This window comes from Dromiciops gliroides, chromosome 4 (genome assembly GCF_019393635.1).
Source record: "Dromiciops gliroides isolate mDroGli1 chromosome 4, mDroGli1.pri, whole genome shotgun sequence".
Taxonomy (NCBI): domain Eukaryota; kingdom Metazoa; phylum Chordata; class Mammalia; order Microbiotheria; family Microbiotheriidae; genus Dromiciops; species Dromiciops gliroides.
Window position 1 is genome coordinate 29330307 of NC_057864.1, and position 17276 is coordinate 29347582.

Below are 17276 nucleotides of genomic sequence, written 5' to 3' on the forward strand. Positions count from 1 at the left end.
CTAATTTACAGCAGTTTTGCATGATTCTATTTGTTTATTTTTAGAAAAGGCAGAGGAAAACAAAAGAATTGGAACAGCTTTAAACAGTTTTTGTTTGTTTGTTTTAAAGAAAGACCAGAAACTTTCCCTTGATTGAGGCCTAAGAAGTTGGCACCTCCCCCTCCTCCTTGGCCCCCTCCCCTTATAAACACCCGAAGCTTCTTCCAGATGCTGACAGGGCCCCATGCTTGCTGCTGCCCCAGGCCTGGCCCAGAGACATTTCAGGGTTGGTCTTTGCGAGGGGGGGGGTCAGGGGAGGGTTCGTGTCTTTTCCTCCTTCTCTTTGTCCCAAATCCTCCCCCCAGAATAGGCACTGTCTGAGCGAGCTCCCCTGGCTCACCTCCAGTGTCCTGGGCAGGCAGGTGGTTATCCAGCCTCTGCTCTGATACCTTCTGTGACAGGAAAGTTACCAGCAGCCTTTTGGGACTGCTCTGATTGTTAGGGCCTTAGGAAGCTGCTTAGTATGTGCCTTTGGGTAAATCCTCTCCCCACCCCACCTCAGTTTCCCTCTATGCAAAGTGAGGATTTGGGTCTCTGTGGCCTGGGAAGTCCTTCCAGTCTAGATCCACAGCCTTGTGCTTGGATGATTTCTCTGGGCAGCGGCCCTGACCTTTTGTGGTCAGTCCAGCTTGGCTCTCCATGCTGAGTAACTGTAGGCCTGTCCTCAATGTCTGTGGTCCTTATCACTGGCTAGCCCAGGGCCTCCTTCCCCTCCAAGGGGCAGGAAGGGGTTGTGGGATTCCTTTCTCACTTTCCCCCACTCCTTATTAAACTCTGACTCACTTCTCTGCCCGTTTCTGCAATGTCAGTCTCCAGGAACTGGGGGTAGACCTGGGGTGGGGGTGGGGCGTCAGAGACCAGCCCTGACTGAAGCTGCTAGGGCCTTTTAGAGATCGGTGGCTCCAAGGCAGGAAGGAGGCCTTCTCCCAGACTTGCAGGGTTCCAAGGTGCAAATATCAAGGACGGCAAGAACCCACGACTTGTCTTCTGTAGTTAACAGAGTTGGGCTTAGGCCTGTCCTTTGCTAGCGTCAGGGCTAGGACTAGGAGAAGTAGCAGCAAAGCTTCCTGGAATACTTACGACGAGCCAAGCCTAGAGACAAGAGCCCTGGGTTCCAATCCCAGCTCTTGCCTCACCAGTCTGATGACCCTGAGCAAGTCTTCTCTATCTGCCAGCCTCAGTTCCTTCTTCTCTAAAATGGGAGCAATAAGCTGTGTGCAGTCTGCCTGACAGGGCTGTTAGGAAGAGGGAGCCCCCAGTAATGGGGCCCGCCAGTGCCCTGCCCCATAGCCTCCAGGAATTACAAGCACACCCAGCCCACTGCTGCATCCACAGGCCCAGTGCCCCAGAGGGAGTTCTTCCCTCCTTTCCTTTCTCTCCTTTCCTCCTCAGCTCCCTTTAGTCCCCCGACACCCAGTGTGGAAGATCTGCTTCTGTCCGCTCAGCATGTCTCCACCTCACAGATGCTTCTCCCCCATATAGAAGCCAGTGCTGAGTCCATTCCCGAGGCTGCTCCAGGTCACCTGCTCACAGAGTGTGCTCCATCCTGGAGGACCAGGCCTGAGCTGAGCAGGCGTCTCTGGGTGCATCCGAGCCTGAGGCCTGGGAGGCTGTGGCTCCGAGCTGAGCGTTGGCCTTTCTTTCCTTATCCTTATCCCTCCATGGTCTTTGTTTTCTAATGGGATGTGGACCCAGTCAGGAGAACAGGATTTCCCCCAAGTGGCGTCTCAGAAGAGGCCCCCCCCAACCATGATGCCACGCCCCCAGCACAGCCTTTGTTTCTCTTCTGAGCTGGGGGCGTGGCAGATGTTCCCTTCTGGGTCATGTTGGGAAATACATTTGGAAGGCACCAGTGGGGCAGCCCTGGAGGAGGAAGGCAGAGATCCTTCCAGATGGCCCAGTCAGGGCCCCAGACCTCATTGCCTGAACTTCCTGGTGGTGCCACCGACTCATAGCTGGCCCTCCCTCCCTGTACAAGGATGGGCTCCGCGGTCTCCGAGATCCCTTCTGTCTCAGACGTCCCATAATTCCATGAGGGAGCGTTCTCCTTTTTAACTGGTCTTGCTGAAAGCATTAGCCAGCACTTGGGAGGCTTGGGTACCTGGAGGACATCTCTCTACCTGCGTAACTCACCTTGTTCTTTTCATCTACGTTTGCAGAGGACAAAACTGACCTTGAAAATAGTGTCATGCAGAAGAAAATCAAAATCCCCAAACTTTCCCTCAGTCACATAGAAGATGAGGAGGAGGTCCGAGACTATGGCGATGACGATGGGGAGTTTAGACACAGTAAGGTATCGCCTTCTTTCCAGTCTGGGGAAAGGCTTGAGGCCTTTGGGGAGTCTCCATAGCGTTAGGATTCCTCAGGTCAGCTCGCATGAAAATTAAGAGCGATGGATGTAAAAAATCAGCTGCCCAAGTACAGGCCTGAAGAGACATGGCCAGCCAGCAGGGGGCGTAAATGAGATCTGGGGGGTTGAGCGGAGTCCACAGCCCAGTTGGCCAACCCAAACTCCAGGTGTTGACTGCAGACCTGAGGCTGCCTTAGGAGGGGGATGATGTCCTGGGGAGGGACGAGGGCAGGCTGGGGACCCCGCTCTCCCTCCCAGGTCACCCTGCACACAGTTGGCTCAGGGGGTCCAGTTCTAGGTACTGCAGCTTAAGAAGGACGTTGAAGAACTGGAAGGTGACCGGGGTGGTGTCTGTGCTACTGGAAGGACCATGGGAGGCACTGGGCATGCTTAACTTAGAGAGGAGGCAATGGAGGAGACAAGTTCTTAGCTGGTGGAAGGACCCCCGCAGGAGGGGGCATCAGAGGGGGCACTTTCATCTCCAGCAGGGCGGGGATCTTCTAGCAAACACTGGAGGGCAGGGGCCCCGGGTGGGACTGGATGCCCCATCTCTGCTTCTGTGATTGAAGCCCCTGCCCGTCTCTGGCTTCTGTACACAAGGGGGTGCCCTCCTCCTGCCCCACCCTGTCTGGGGGGTGTTTGCCTCAGTCCCAGGGCTGATTCTCTGGCAAAGAGAGAAGGGAGCAGGTCATGCTTCTCTTGTTTAACAACAATGAGGGGCCAGACTCGCTGATCTCGGGGTCTCTTCTGGACGCTTGGGCCTGGTCAGAAGTCAGGATGTTAATGGGCCCTCAGGGATTTCAGGGATTCTAAGTGCTTTCTCATGACCTTCCTGTGAGGTAGGCCATTCAAGCATATTATCCCCACTATAGAGATGGGGAAACTGAGTCTCAGAGAGAGTCACAGAGTCGCCAGGTGCTCAGGTCATGGACTCTGGAGCTGGAAGGGCCTTGGGAAACATCTCAGCCAAAGCCCTCTTTTTACAGAGGAAGAAACTGGCACCAAGACAGGAAAATGGGCTTGCTCTGTGCTTCATACAGCCAGGCAGCAGCACTGCCAGGATTAGAATCCAGGACCTTGGCTCTGACAGAGGCAGATCCTGGGCAAGAGCCAAGCCATGGCCGGGGCCCCTGCTGGCTCTGAAGGGCTTGCTTGGCTGCCTTGTGCTGGCTGGGTGCCGGTCTCCTGCTCTAACCTTCCCTCTGTAAACTTCTTTATGAGTTTGTTCTACAAGCAAGTGGGTATTATGGATCTGTGAGTCCTGAAGCAGCCACAGACCTGGGAGCCATGGCCTGCTTGGCACTGCGGCCTTCCCCTCCTGCCACATCGGCCCTGTATTCCAGGAGGGGCCCAGGGAGAGGAGGGATTGATCCTACCCTAACCTCAGGCTCTGCTCCTTCCTTGCTGGGGCCACAGAGCAAGCACTGGGGAGGAGTCAGTGGAGCTGGGGAGCTCGGCCATGGGCCCACTTTGATCTTAGGGTCATCTTCAAGGGCTCTCTTGGCTGAGAATGCAAAATAGAGAATGTCAGAGCTGGGAGGGGGTTGAAACTATAAAACTCAGAGTGTCAGAGCTGTTGGCTTCTGTTCTAAGGCCCCTCCCCCCGTTCTAAGGCCCCTCTCAATTCTGACTCTCTCTGTTCTAAGACCCTTCCCAGCACTGACATCCCCTGTTCTAAGGCTTCTTCCAGCTCTGACATCATCTATTCTAAGGCCTCTCCCAGTTCTAACATCCCCTGTTCTAAGACCCTTCCCAGGACTGACATCCCCTGTTCTAAGGCCTCTCCCAGCACTGACATCCCCTGTTCTCAGGCCCCTCCTAGCCCTGTCACTCTTTGGTTCTGTGCCCCAGGTGGGCTGGGAAAGGCTGGAGGCTAAGGAGGCAGCAGGAGCATCCTTTAGGACCCTGGAATGTCAGAGGTTCAGGTGCAGAAGAAACCTCACAGTCAGGCCTCTGGCTCTACCAGGTTGGGTTTTGGGGGTGGGGTGGGCTTGCCTTTCTTTGTGTCCCCCATGCCTAGGCACAGTGCTGGCGTATAGCTGGCACACCCTAAATGCTTGTTGGCTGAGTAGCAGCGTGGCCTCCTTCACCCCATTCTTGGGCCCTTCTGGTTGTCTCAAAGGGCCTCCTTGTGGTAAGCAGGCTGGGATCTGCTTCCCAGAGCTGTTGGTCCTGCCCCCTTCCTCCACGAGACCTTGTTCTGCCCTCTGGGCCTAGAAACACCCGTCCACTGTCCTGGCCCTGGCACAGGCCATCATGGAGCCCACGGTCTGCTCCAGGGGAACATGCCCAGGTCCTTCCCTGTGCCCTTGGTGGCACAGCCCCCTCTGCCCAGAATGGGACCTGACCCCTGGAGGCAGTGGGCCAGGGCAGGGGAAGTGGGATGGCTGCCCCTCCCTCTGGATAGACAGTAGCCATGATCCTTGAGCAGCGTGAGGAGACCCCTGTGCTGCTGCTGCACGTCACGCTGAGCCACCTTGCCGTCCCTGAACTCCCAAGCCAAGCACTCCCTCCCCTGAGTGGCCGGCTGCCCGTGGGCTCCCTGGCGGCCTGTGGAGCCTTGGGTTGGTGCCTCTTGGGCGCTTGGCATGAGAGGGGTGGTGTCGTGTCCCAGCACCTTGTCACGGCCTCCTCCTCTCTCCTCCTGCACTTGACCCTTTGGGCCCAGGTGCAGGAGTTGACACTGAAACCTGTCCCCTCTGTTGTCACCCCCAGAGACAAGAGGGGCGGAAGCCAAGTGAGTCGGGTGCCCACAAGAGCATCGAGGCCGTGGTGGCCCGCCTCGAGAAACAGAACGGGCTGAGCCTGGTGGGCAGCGCCAGCCCCGACGACCTCTTCGTGGACGCCTCCAAGGGCATGGACGGCATGGATGGCATGGACGACGCCGTGGTGCCTCGGGCCCTGTATGAGGAGCTGCTGCGCAGCTACCAGCAGCAGCAGGAGGAGATGCGCCACATCCAGCAGGAGCTGGAGAGGACTCGCAGGCAGCTCGTGCAGCAGGCCAAGAAGCTCAAGGAGTGCGGCACCCTGGTGTCCGAGATGAAGGAGCTCCGCGACCTGAACCGCCGGCTCCAGGACGTGCTGCTGCTGCGGCTGGGCAGCGGTAAGTGCCAGCGTTCTCAGCTCCTGGGGGGGCGGGGCGGGGCCGGCAGCCGGGATCCTCCTCAGCAACTGGGGGGGCGGGGCGGGCGGGCCGAAGCCAAGAGGCTCCGCAGACAGACCCTGGGGCACACGCCCACCTCTCCTGTAAAACAAGGCTTTGGCCGAGAACTGAGGAGGGCGGCTCCTGCCCGGCCCCGCTTCTGGGTTTGCCCTTTGCTGCCCCCCACGTCCGTCCAGAATCGGTACAGGGTGTGCTTTCCATGGAACCGAAGCTCTGCCAGAGAGCCGCCAAATTGGGTGATGGAGCCAGCATCCAAAAAGGCCTGGACGGGGAGGTTACCCTTTATCTGACTAAATGTAAAGTCTTAGGGTCTGGGCCCAGAAAATCCGTTTCTCCGGTATCGGGTGGGAGGGCCGTGGCTGGGCCGCAGTGTGTCTGGAAGCCATGCGAGAGAGCGCTCTCGCCAGCGGGTCAGCTCGGAAAGCGGGCGGGAGAGAGGCTCCCGTCCGGGCCTGGGGAAGGGCCGCTGAGCCCCACTGTCCTCCTCCGCCCTGGTCAGGCAGGTGCCATCAGAGGGCGGGGCTCACTTTCAGGGGCCGAGTTTAGGAAGGACTTTGATGAGGTGGAGGGGGTGGTCGGAGCGGGCTGGCCGGGTCAGGGGCCACATGGGGGAACGTGAGGCCCGCATTTGGGTCCTTGGCCAACATGGAGCACAGCACTCTGTATTCAGCAGGCACTTAATGTTGGTTGGTTCACTGGGGGGAAGGGCCAGGGGAACCGGGTTCAAATCCTGAGCCTGACACTTGCTACACATGTGACCATGAACAAGTGGCCTTCCTCTCTGGGCCTCAGTTTCCTCTCATGTAAAAGGGGAGCAATGACCACGTCAGTGCCTCCCTTAGATTAGGCATTGTTCTTGTTTGGAAAGCCCTTGGTCGATATGGGAAAAGTGGAGGGCAGGAGCAGCTATGTTGCTTCTGTCCCAGCCAGTAACACCAGAGGGTGCACAAGACGAGCCCTGAATGGCTGAGCCTGAGCAGAGGGGAAAGGCTCATTTCTGTTCAGGATCCCAGGCCCTTGAAGCACGTGGAGAGGTCTCCATGGACATAGTAATGCAGAACAGAGTCCAGCTCCCCGGCCCACTGGCCAAGCACCCCCCCCCACCCCATGTTCTCTGGCCATTATAAAGTGATCCTGGCTTCTCCCACCCTGGGTGTCTCAGAAGTCCTTCCCTGTGGCTTGGACCCAGCAGACCCGGCCAGTCTGGGTCTGACCTGGGCGAGTTGTGTGGCCTTGGTGAGCTCCCTTACCTCTCCACAGCCTCACCTGTGAAATGGGCAGAATGATACCATCACACCTCCTTCATAAGGCTATCTGTGAGGTGTTGTAGAGACAGCAGGTGTTACTACTATCCCCTGGTTTGGTCCTTCCTAGGACTGGATCTGCTCCATGGGGAAGTTGGGCCCAGAGAAGGGACGTCAGAAGTTTTTTAACCATGTTTGTGTCTTAGACCCCCAGCCCCAGTCCTGCAGTAAGTCTGGTGAAACCCTTCTCAGAATAGGGTTTTTAAAGGCATAAAATAAAGTATGTGGGATTAAAAAGGAAACCAGTGAGAGTGAAATGCAGTCATGCAGACATTAAAAAAAACCACTTCACATACATGGCTCAGAAGTTCTGCTCTAGTCCAGCCAGCGGCTGCAGAGCTCAGAGTTAGATCCACACCCTGAGCCAGCAGAGAAACCTCTCGAGCTCTAGCAGGACTGAGTGGCCCCCGCAGGCTTTTTGACCTGAGAGGAAGAAGAAGAGGAGAGACTGGACCTCTTCTGCTTGGCCCTCAGGACAGAAGTAGGACTCGTGGGTGGATGGTTCAGCTCTGAGTAAGGAAGACATTCCTCACAACTGGAGCCATGCCAGAGTGGAAAGGGCTGCCTCTGGGGCTGCCAAGGGCCTCAGCCTGAGGCCTGGCATCGCTGGTGAGAGGGAGCCGGGCTGGGCGCTCCCTGAGGGTGATCCTGGCTGAGACTTTCTGCCTTAGTGCTGCCCAGGGAAGGGGCTTCTTGTCTGGCCTTGGAATCTCGGCAGCCACTGGCGAGAGGTATTTGCAGGAGAGGATTTTTGGTTGTGGTTTTTTTTAGGGAACCCCGTCCAAGACGAACCTTGTGACTAAAAGAGAACCTGGGTTTCCCTTAGTCAAAATTGAATGTGAGCCTTTTAAAACTTCACTGGAAGCCACAGGAGTGCTGGCCTTGGGCAACAGGAGACATTTCTCTCCCTGAACCAGCAGCCTTTTGCCACCATGGGCACGCGAGGCCTGCTGGGATGGGGCGTGGGTTTTGTTGTTTTCCTACAACTGTTTGTGTGGAAAAAATGTTCCTGCAACCTGAGTGCCAGCCCTGTGGAGGAGGCCGACTGGGCCTCCCGGCATCTGGAGCTGCCACAGGGGAGCGAGTCAGTCTCATCTGGCAGACATTCATGAAGCATCTTTTGTTGTGGTTCAGTCATATCTGACTCTCGTGACCCTGTTGTGGGTTTTCTTGGCAGAGATCAGTATCTCTGATGGTTTGCCATTTCCTTTTCTAGCTCATTTGACAGATGAGGAAACTGAGGCAAGCAGGCTGAAGTGACTTGCTCAGGGTCACCCAGCTAGGAAGTGTCCGAGGCCAGATCTGCACTCAGGAAGATGAGTCCTCCTGATGCCTGGCACTCTATCCACTAGCTTCCCCTTATTATTGAGTGCTTACTTTTCCCATGTGCTATGCACGGTTCTGGGGATGCAAGGACAAAATTCAGATCATCCTTGTCCTCAGGAGATTGCATTCTAAGGGGAGAGAGGGTAGAAGATCCCAGCTCTGTAGGAAATGACAAAGGTTTAGACAAGCGTGTGTGTCTGTGGCCAAAGTTACAAAAGCGGGGAAGGGACGGAGTCATCTGGGTAAGTCCACAGGCCTAGAGTCAGGAGGCCCTGTCATTTCAGACCCAGCCGGGTAGGCCCAGGAAAGGCCCTTCTCCTCTGTGGGCCTAAAAAAATGGGGGGGGGTTGGACTCAGTGGCCCCTGAGGGCCCTCCCAGGACCCCTGGATCCTGTGACTAGATTCCTAAGGAAGGGGCAGAGTCCAGAAGCGAGCGACTCAGCCTCCAGATTCAGAGCTCTGCCCGCTATGGGCGCTCCCTGCCCACCTCCTCATCCTTGACTGTTCTCCTCTCTGTCTGGGGGGGGTCCCTAGGCAGTGTCCTAACCCCGAGGGAGTGAGTGATTTCTGACCCCGAGGACAGGCCCCGGGGAGGCTGCCAGCCTTCTCTCGGCTCCCTCAGGCATCGGCTTCCTCCCGTTGCTTCTCACACCGCAGGGGACGGACTCCAAGGAACGGCCAGGGAGAGCAACGCCAGGAGCCCGCCCCCCAGAGGCAGGCGGGCCATCGGATCTGAGTCCTGGCCCTGGGTGACAAAGCCAAGGCCTCTCTCCTGCTGGGCCTCAGTTTCTTCATCTATAAGATGAGAGGGTAGGACCCGACCTGTGAGGCGCCTTTCCCTCTGAGTCCTCCAGGGGAGAGGAGACTGTGGGCTCTGGAAGGGCGAGAACTGTGGCTGTTTCCCAGCCTTGTGTCTGCTGCAGTGGACTCGTGGAGCCTGTATGGGTGGTGTCATGGGCCTGCATACACACCTGCACACAGACAGACAGACAGACACCTGCGCAGGCAGGGATGGATGTGCGGAATGGAAGCTGCCTGGCTCGGGAGCCCGCAGTCTTCACAGTCCGCCTCACCTGTGTCTCAACCTGTAACTCCTCCATTGTTATTTTATTTCAATATTGTCATTTCATTGGGCGTTCTAATGGCCCTTGGACTCAGCAGGAGAATGCCACGCACATATTGCAGATGAGGGAAGGTCTCCTTGTACCCAACCAAGGGTGAGGCAAACCCCTGGACTCCCCTTTTGTAGGCCCTGGGCTCTTCCCATGACATCGCGCCTCCCTCTGAGTTGGGAACGATGATCATACCCATTGTAGAGATGGTGAAACTGAGGCCCAGAGAGGGGAGGTCACACAGCAAGGTGGTGGCAAGGCCTTGGTGATATAGCCTTCCCTCTGACTCTGGCTCCACCGTTCTCTCTGTACTGGGGTTGGCAGGGGCGGAGGGTTCCTAATACACCCACCTGCCCCAGAGCTGTTGTGAGGGATGCCACAGAACAGCCAAGAATCCTCACACTAGAGAGCTCAACTGCATTCACAGATGAGAAAACCGAGGCCCGGGGAGCTAAGTGACGTGGATGTCCTGGGTCACACAGGGAATGAGCACCAGAGGCGGGACTCGAGCCCAGGTCTTGTTGTGCGCGCAGCCAGTGTGTTTTCATCTTCTCGTGAGCACTTGGTCCTGGTATTTATTATTCCACAGAAATGGGAGAAAATTCCCAGCCAGACCATCTCTCTTGCTCAGGGTTCTTCGCCTTTTGTGGTGTCCTGGGCCCCTTGAGGCAATCAGTCTGGGGAAGCCATGGGATACTTTTTTTAGGCTAACTTTTTTTTTGGAGGCAGTGAGGGTGAAGTGACTTGCCCAGGGTCACACAGCTAGTAAGAGTCTAAGGCCAGATTTGAACCCCATCTTCCTGACTCCAGGGCCTATGCTCTATCCACTGCGCCACCCAGCTGCTCCTTAGAATAACATTTTAAAATGCATCAGATACAATGTGTGGGATTATAAAGGAAACCAATCAATCCAATGGATTTAAAAACCAAGTCCACAGTCCCCTGACATCCTCCCATGGCCCCAGGTTAGCTTTACTCTGCAGAGGAGGAAATAGACCCCGGGGTCACCAGCACTTGGACCTGCTGTCCAAGGGCCACATTCAGGCCAGGCCCATTCTGCTGCTCCCCACACAGCGTGGCGTGGAGGGGCCTCGCTTTTCTTTTAAGGGCTGGTCCTAGGCACCAGCAGGTGGGAGGACCAGTGTGAGGCCGGAGGAATGCCACATATGCAGGGTAGTTCTCTGAGGCCCTTGCTGTGAGTCCCCACAACCGGTGTGGGTTAGGGGGATCACAGGAGAAGCAGCTTCTCTGCCTGGACCAGACAGGGGGCCCATGGTTGGGGCCTGGGACTGTTTCAGATGACACGTCCAGCAGCACTGGGGAGGACGGGAGCCTTCCCCAAGTTCCCTATGGCCCAATCCCGGGCACGACCAGAAACACAAGGGTTTGCATCTTGGCAGGGTCTATACCCAAAGACCAGGAATAGATGGCTCTTCAAGGCATGTGGTGCTGTCTGTGTTCAGGGATGCTCAAGATGTGTGGTAGTGGGCACCTGAGCCCTGAAGAGACAGGACATGGCATGTGGGATGCCCAGGGCATGGGAAGGGCAGGAAACAAGAGAGGATGGTGGCAGTCAGAGCCAAGAACCAAGCCCATAAAATGAACACAAGGCTTAGAGGCAGGGAGGGAAGGGATGTGTGTGTGTGTGTGTGTGTGTGTGAGAGAGAGAGAGAGAGAGAGAGGTGGGGGGGCAGGCAGGGAGGGAGGGTGGGCACAGGTACCTGTGTGTAAAGAGCATTTCAGGACCTTGCAGCTGGGGAGTGGTATCTATCTACTGAACAGCAGCAAGGGGGTGACCGTGACCTTTGGGCATTAACCCAGACCTGGGGCTGGGCGAGGTAGGGAGCTACTCTGGGCACAGACATGGTGAGCCACCTTGGCGCAGGAGCTGTGCTGAGTCTTCCTCAGTCTCAGACCAGAGGCACCAGTGCTATCACCACTGGGTGACTTTGGATCCCTTCCCCTCTCCGGGCCTCAGTTTCCTCCTCTCTAAAATGGGGTCCAGCATCCCTCCCAGCCTAGAGCTGTGGTCCTCAGGTGGGGGTAAATTTTGAGCTCCCTGAGGGCAGGAACTGCCTTGGAGTCGACCCCCCTGAATTCAGCCTCCGCCCTCCTCCTCATGCTCCCCTCCCCATAATGAAAGTGACTCTGGGCCCCTGAAGGAAGAAGGCTCAGGCCACACTCCACGTGCTCGGGTGGGTCTTACCCAGCTTCCGGTGGGGGCCCACGGATGGACCAGAGCTGAGGGACGCGAGTCCTTGGCCTCTGCGGCAGCAATCACAGCACCTCCAAGGCTAAAGTGAGGAGTTAACAAGGTAGTGACGGGGTTTATCTGGTAAAACACCTTCTCATCTGTGCTCTTGGACTTCACAAGAACCCTGGGAGGCTGGTACGAAAGCCAGTTACCAGCAAGCATTCATTTTTATTTATTATTATTATTATTATTATTATTATTATTATTATTATTATTATTATTTGTGTGGCAGTGGGGGTTAAGTGACTTGCCCAGGGTCACACAGCTAGAAAGTGTCAAGTGTCTGAGGCCGGACTTGAACTCAGGTCCTCCTGAATCCAGGGCCGGTGCTTTATCCACTGTACCACCTAGCTACCCCCCAGTAAGCATTCATTAAGCACTTACTGTATAACCAGGTGTTACCAGTCACTCAAACAGCATTTACTAAGTGCTTTCTGAGCTTGGAGGTGCAAAGAAAAACAAAAACAAGTCCTTCCCTCAGGGAGCTCCTAGTCCAGTGGGGGAGACAACATCAGACAGCTAGGCTACAAACAAGATGTAGACAGGAAAAAGTAGAGATAACCAATGGGAGAAGGCACTTGCAGGGCTTCTTCACCTGAGGCCAATGAACCTTTATTTTTCTTAATATCACAATAGCTGTATTTTCATATTCCTCACCTCCTTTGTTTTCCTAGCTATTTAATTTTGTCCATTTAAAAGCCTGCTTAGAAGAGGTCTCTCGGTTTCACCAGACTGCCCAAGGTGTGGTCCAGGGCACAGGAAAGGTTAAGAACCCCTGGCCCTCTGGCTCCTTTTCCTAATTGGCGGAGGAAGCAGGAGAACCCATCATGAAAGCACCTGCTCTACATACCCAGCGGTTCTTTAAAGGCACAGCTCTTGAATTACCCGCCCCCTCCCCTCCACTAATAATAACCAGGCTCACACATCCCTGGCTGGTAGCGGTGCATAGAGCTCATCTCTGGAATAACAGCAGCCTTGTTGCAGTCAAACTTGTGGGTAACCTCCCCCACCTTAGAGAAGGTAGGCAGGGGTCAGCAGTGAGGAGCCCCTGAAGGAGGGCCTTGAGACCCTCTCCAGTCTCTGCTTGTCGTGTGCTGGGTTGGTCTAGAGTGGATCCGAAGTGGCCAGGCCTGGACGGGGGATGCTAACCTGACCGCCCAGCCGAGCCACGAGAACTCTGTCTGACAGCGTCCAAAGCTGGAGGCTCAGCTCTGCTCGCCAACAGTCAGAGGCATGACCCGAGTCCTTTGGTCTTGAGAAGGCAGCAGCCTACCTGAGAAGCCCATGTCCTTCCCTGTGGCCTTCAGTACTGGGAAAGATGTAACGGTAACTTACAGCCTCTGCCCTCAGGAAGCTGGCAGTCTGGTGGTGGGGAGAAGAGATGGATGGGCACAGGAGTGGAGACCAGAGCAGAGGAGTGTCAAGTGCTAGGACATCCCCAAGTGGAGAGATCCAGGGGTGTACGACCCAGCAGGAGGGCAGTCAAGGTGTTGGGGGGTTCTCTGGCATGAGGAGCCCAAGGGGACCCTCTCAGCTTGTGGGGAGATCCTAGAGGGCATCAGGCCCTGGTTTGAAAGCACTTGGAGGGGGGTTATCATCAGGTGAAGGAAGGGGTACATAGAACTAACACCGATGGTGTGAGATCACAGGGGAGGAGGATCAGGTCTGCGTGGGAGGCTAAGCAGAAGGCTGACCCAGCCAAGACACCCCGCTTAGAGATGGTAGAAATGTTGGGGAGGAGGGAGGAGAGGGGATGGAAGGATTTCCTGGAGGAGGCTCCCTGGTGTGGGGAGGCACACGTGACCCAGCTCATGATCCAAAGACTCTGCTGGGCGTCATTCACATTTTCCATTTGTTAGGTGAGGGCCTTCGAGAGTGTAGTCTATGTTGAAGCTGAATGGAGCCCAAGACCCTGGGTTCCAATCCTGGCTCTGCAGTTTACTACCTGTGTGACCGTGGGCCAGTCAGTCCCATGGACCTCGTTTCCATCCTCTTTAAAACAAGCCAGTTGTCCTAGGTGACCTCTGAAGGCCCTCCCTGCTCTGACCTTCTATGTTCTGTGACCTGAGGGTGCTCCCAGCTCTGACAGCCTGTGTTCTGTGTTCAAAAGATGTCTTGGTCTCTGACATGCCAAGATGCTAGGGGAGAGGAAGCTCTGCCGGGCTGCACTGCCCCACAGGCGCCAGTGTGAAATGAAGCACTTGTCCAAGGCTTCCAGGAAACACATCACCACACCCCCTGGGCCCAGGGGGCAGCCTGAGGACCTGGGTGACCGTCGTTAATGGTATTCTCTGCTGCTGGCCCAGAGGCCCGTCACCTCGGGCAGCCCCTGGGGAGTGGAGAGGCCAGGGAAGCTCAGGCTCCCCTTGGGACCAAGAATCTTCAGGAAAGTGAAGGTCTAATTCACAGTCTCCCCCCACACCCCCCAACTCTTCTCCTCCTAAGGTTCTCCCTCCAGAGCCCCTAGGAAGGAAGCCAGCCTGCCTGTCCAGGCCCACCACACTCTCAGAATGTCCAAGCTGGAAGGGGCCTGAGCTGCATCTAGGGAGCCGACCCCCAGGCCAGGCCCTTCTTCCAGGTGACCAGGACAGCTCATGGCTGGGGTCCAGGTGTGAAGTGCTAAGTGGGCGCAGGGTCAGAGGAGAGACAGGTGGGGGTGTCTGAGAGACACCAAGAAGGTGAAATTGCCAGGCCCTGGCCTCAGATTGTGTGTGGGGGGGTGTATGGGTGTTGGGGGTCTAGGGAGAGGATGACGCCTTTGACAATAAAAAGGAAGCTTGGAAGGGAGAAGGGTTTGGGGATTAAGCTAATGAGCTCACTTCCGGACATGCTGCATTCAGGACGTCCAGTCCATCCCACTGAGAAGCAGGACACGTGAGCCTGGAACTGGGCAGAGCGGGCAGGACTGGATGAGTAGGCCCCACGTACAAGTCCAGTGATGCCCACATTAATGTCTGGGAATAGAGGCCTGCCCTGAGAGCGGGAGGGGCTAACAGTAAGGATAATAGTCGCCAGCCTGCCACGATCCAGCGCAGAGATGGCTGGGGCCGGGAGGGACCCCAGAGTGTGGAGCGTGGCAGGGCGGGCTGGCAGGAAGCCTCGTGGATCATCAGTGTGGCCCCTCCCTCTTCTATCTGGAGAGAAGGAGGACTTCTCTTCTGACCCCCCCCCCCCAGCCCTGCATCCTCACCAGGCCCTCTGCTGCTGTCGGACATCTTGGACATCCGTGTTGGGAGAGGGATCTGTAAGGGTCAGAGGCTGGCCCCAGGCCCACCTGTCTTCCGCCATGTGGGGGTGTCTGGGATCTTGCATAGATTAAAAACCAGCTTTGCTGCTGGCCTCTGGGCCTGAGGACTTGCCAGAAGGCAGCGGGGTCCCTGGCTGAGCCCCGGCTCAAGGCCCAGTGACGCCTTGGCAGGGCAGGTAGTGAGTGGCCGCGGAGAGGCTACAGCCCAGATTAGCTCCCCAGGAGATGCCGTTAGCCACAGGCCCTGGTGATGTGGAGCTGAGCCGGAGGCCAGGTGAGCCTGTTGGCCACAAGTTTCAGCTGAGCCCCAAGTGGATAGATGCCCCAGCTGGGCTGTGGGCACGCAGGGCCTTTTCTGGTTTCATGATATGAGGGAGGGGCCCCCTCGGTGGGGAGGTCTGGGCCCGGCTCGGGGTGCTCTCCCACCGAGCCAGGACCCCACTCATCCAGCAAGCAGTGCATAAACATCTGTGGGGCCCCACGATGGGCCAGGCCCTGGGCTGGGCCCCAAAGGTCCAGTCCTCAAGGGGCACCTCCCATCCTGGCATCTGAGCCAACACATGTGACATCTTGGGACCACCTCGGCAGTGCCCAACGTGGCCGCTCCTGGGAAAGCCCAAGAGAGAAGCCGACTCAGGCACATGCCTCCCCCTCTCAGCCCAGAAGACGGGCAAGACGGCACCTGCAGAACTGGGCCTTGTGGCCTTGCTCTCACCATCCTTCCCCCTGTGCCAGGGGAACCCAGACCCTGGCAGGAACTGACAAGCTGCCAGGCCTCACGACCTGGCCTGGCGATGGGCGCTGTCTGTCACTGGAGGCCTGACCCCAGGGGCAGCCCTGCTGTTAAGGCTGTCAGCTGAGTGTTTGAGGCTGGGTCGCCAGCAGGTTGTAGCCTCTGGGGCCAAGGGCCTTCCCCTAGGAACTGTGTGGGGCGGGGGGGCAGGGAGAACCTGTGCCCAAGAAGGCTCAGACCTTGAGAACAGTGGAGGAAGAGCATTGTCATGCAGAGAAGGGTCAGGGGGCCAGAGGAACCATGACCCGGCGCCAGCCCAACCTTCCCAGTTTACAGACAAGGAGACTGAGGCCCAGGGAGGGGGATGGACCTGCTTGTGGTTGCACAGTGGCAGACCCAGCACGCTTCCCACTGGACCACACTACCTCTCCACTTGTTTCTCGTCTGTAAAACTAGGGGGACGGTGTTTGTGCTCCTTCCTTTACAGGGCAGGGGAGTGCTTTGTTGCCCAGGAGGGGCCTGAGGAATGGTGGGGCTGTGGGGGCAGGGGCTGCCTGTCACTGTTACTGTGGCGATGAGGCAGGTCAGCGGGGCCTGGCCAGTCAGGGGAGACGTTTTGGCAGCCTGGGCCTTGAAAGGTGCATAGAGAAGGTTGGGAGAGGTATTCCGTGATCCCGGTGAGCCACTGAGCCCCGGAATCCTGTGCTCAGAGGGGGCGGCCACTCGCCCAGACACACACAGCGAGTTGTGGCCTTCGGCCTCCCAGGCCTGAGCTCTGTGCTCCACCCCTTGTTCCCTCCCGCCCGTCTTCCTCCTCCCTGGGACTTCCCTCCACACAAACCTGCCTCAGAGGCCTTCTCTGCGGACTGTGGGTCGTTTTATGCCAAGAAGACTGTAAATGACCCTTCATGGTGTGCTGGCATCAGGACCTGGGTTCTAATCCTAGCACTGCTCTTAGACCCTGAGGAAGTCCCTTCTGCCCTCTGGCCTCCATTTCCTTATAAGTACAATGGGCAAGTTGGCAGTGGGTATGGTGAACCCCGCTGTTAAATGATATGATAAAATGCAGCGGAGCACACACAAAAGGCACAGCCCAAGTTCAGAGCTCTTGTGTGGCTGGTCCTGGAGGCCCTTCCCAGCTGCAGACCCTCCACCCTCTGTGTGACCTTGGTGTCCTCATCGGTAAAGGGGAGTTTGGACCGGGTGGTCTTGGAGGCCCCCTCCCAGCTCTGACTCCCTCTGATCTGTGATGGGATAATAATGAGTATTTCTGTGGCTCCAGCTGGGGGTTTGCAGAGTGACTGAATGAGACCTCCTTCCCAATAATTCCACCATCCTCAGATGGGGCCTCCCGGAGGAGAGAGCTCAGGACAGCCGGCTTGCTCTGGCACATCCCGTCTGTGCGAAGTCACCATCATCCTCTGCTCTGCAGGGTGTGAGATGCCACCTCTGTGGATTCCCAGCATGGAGAAGAAGCGGTTCCCCATCTTAGGAGAATTGACGTCTGACTGTCCTAGCATGGTGGAGTAGAGAGAGCAGGGCCACGGCCCTGGGGTCACAGCCCCCTCCAACCCTTGGGCCGGGCCCAGCGAGCCTCACTCCTGCACCTGCCAGATGGGAGGACGGAGGGGGCCTCGCCAGTCCTCCCTCACCGTCGTTGGCGTCCTCAGTGAGTGTTGAGGTTGAACAATGCAGATTGCATTGAGGTCTGTGAGCACTGATTGGGTACCTGCTCTGTGCTGGGCACT

The 17276-nt window shown here is 56.9% G+C and overlaps 2 protein-coding genes across 2 annotated transcripts in view; both read left to right on the top strand.

Moving 5' to 3' along the window:
* AGBL4 (AGBL carboxypeptidase 4) overlaps positions 1-17276 on the top strand; it is a 795252-nt gene that overhangs the window by 652755 nt on the left and 125221 nt on the right. The gene's annotated exons all lie outside the window — the stretch shown is intronic.
* BEND5 (BEN domain containing 5) overlaps positions 1-17276 on the top strand; it is a 45207-nt gene that overhangs the window by 12854 nt on the left and 15077 nt on the right. The window contains exons 2-3 of the mRNA XM_043964634.1: positions 2199-2332; positions 5105-5492. Coding sequence (XP_043820569.1) covers positions 2199-2332; positions 5105-5492 — 522 coding nt within the window. The remainder of the gene's footprint in view (positions 1-2198; positions 2333-5104; positions 5493-17276) is intronic.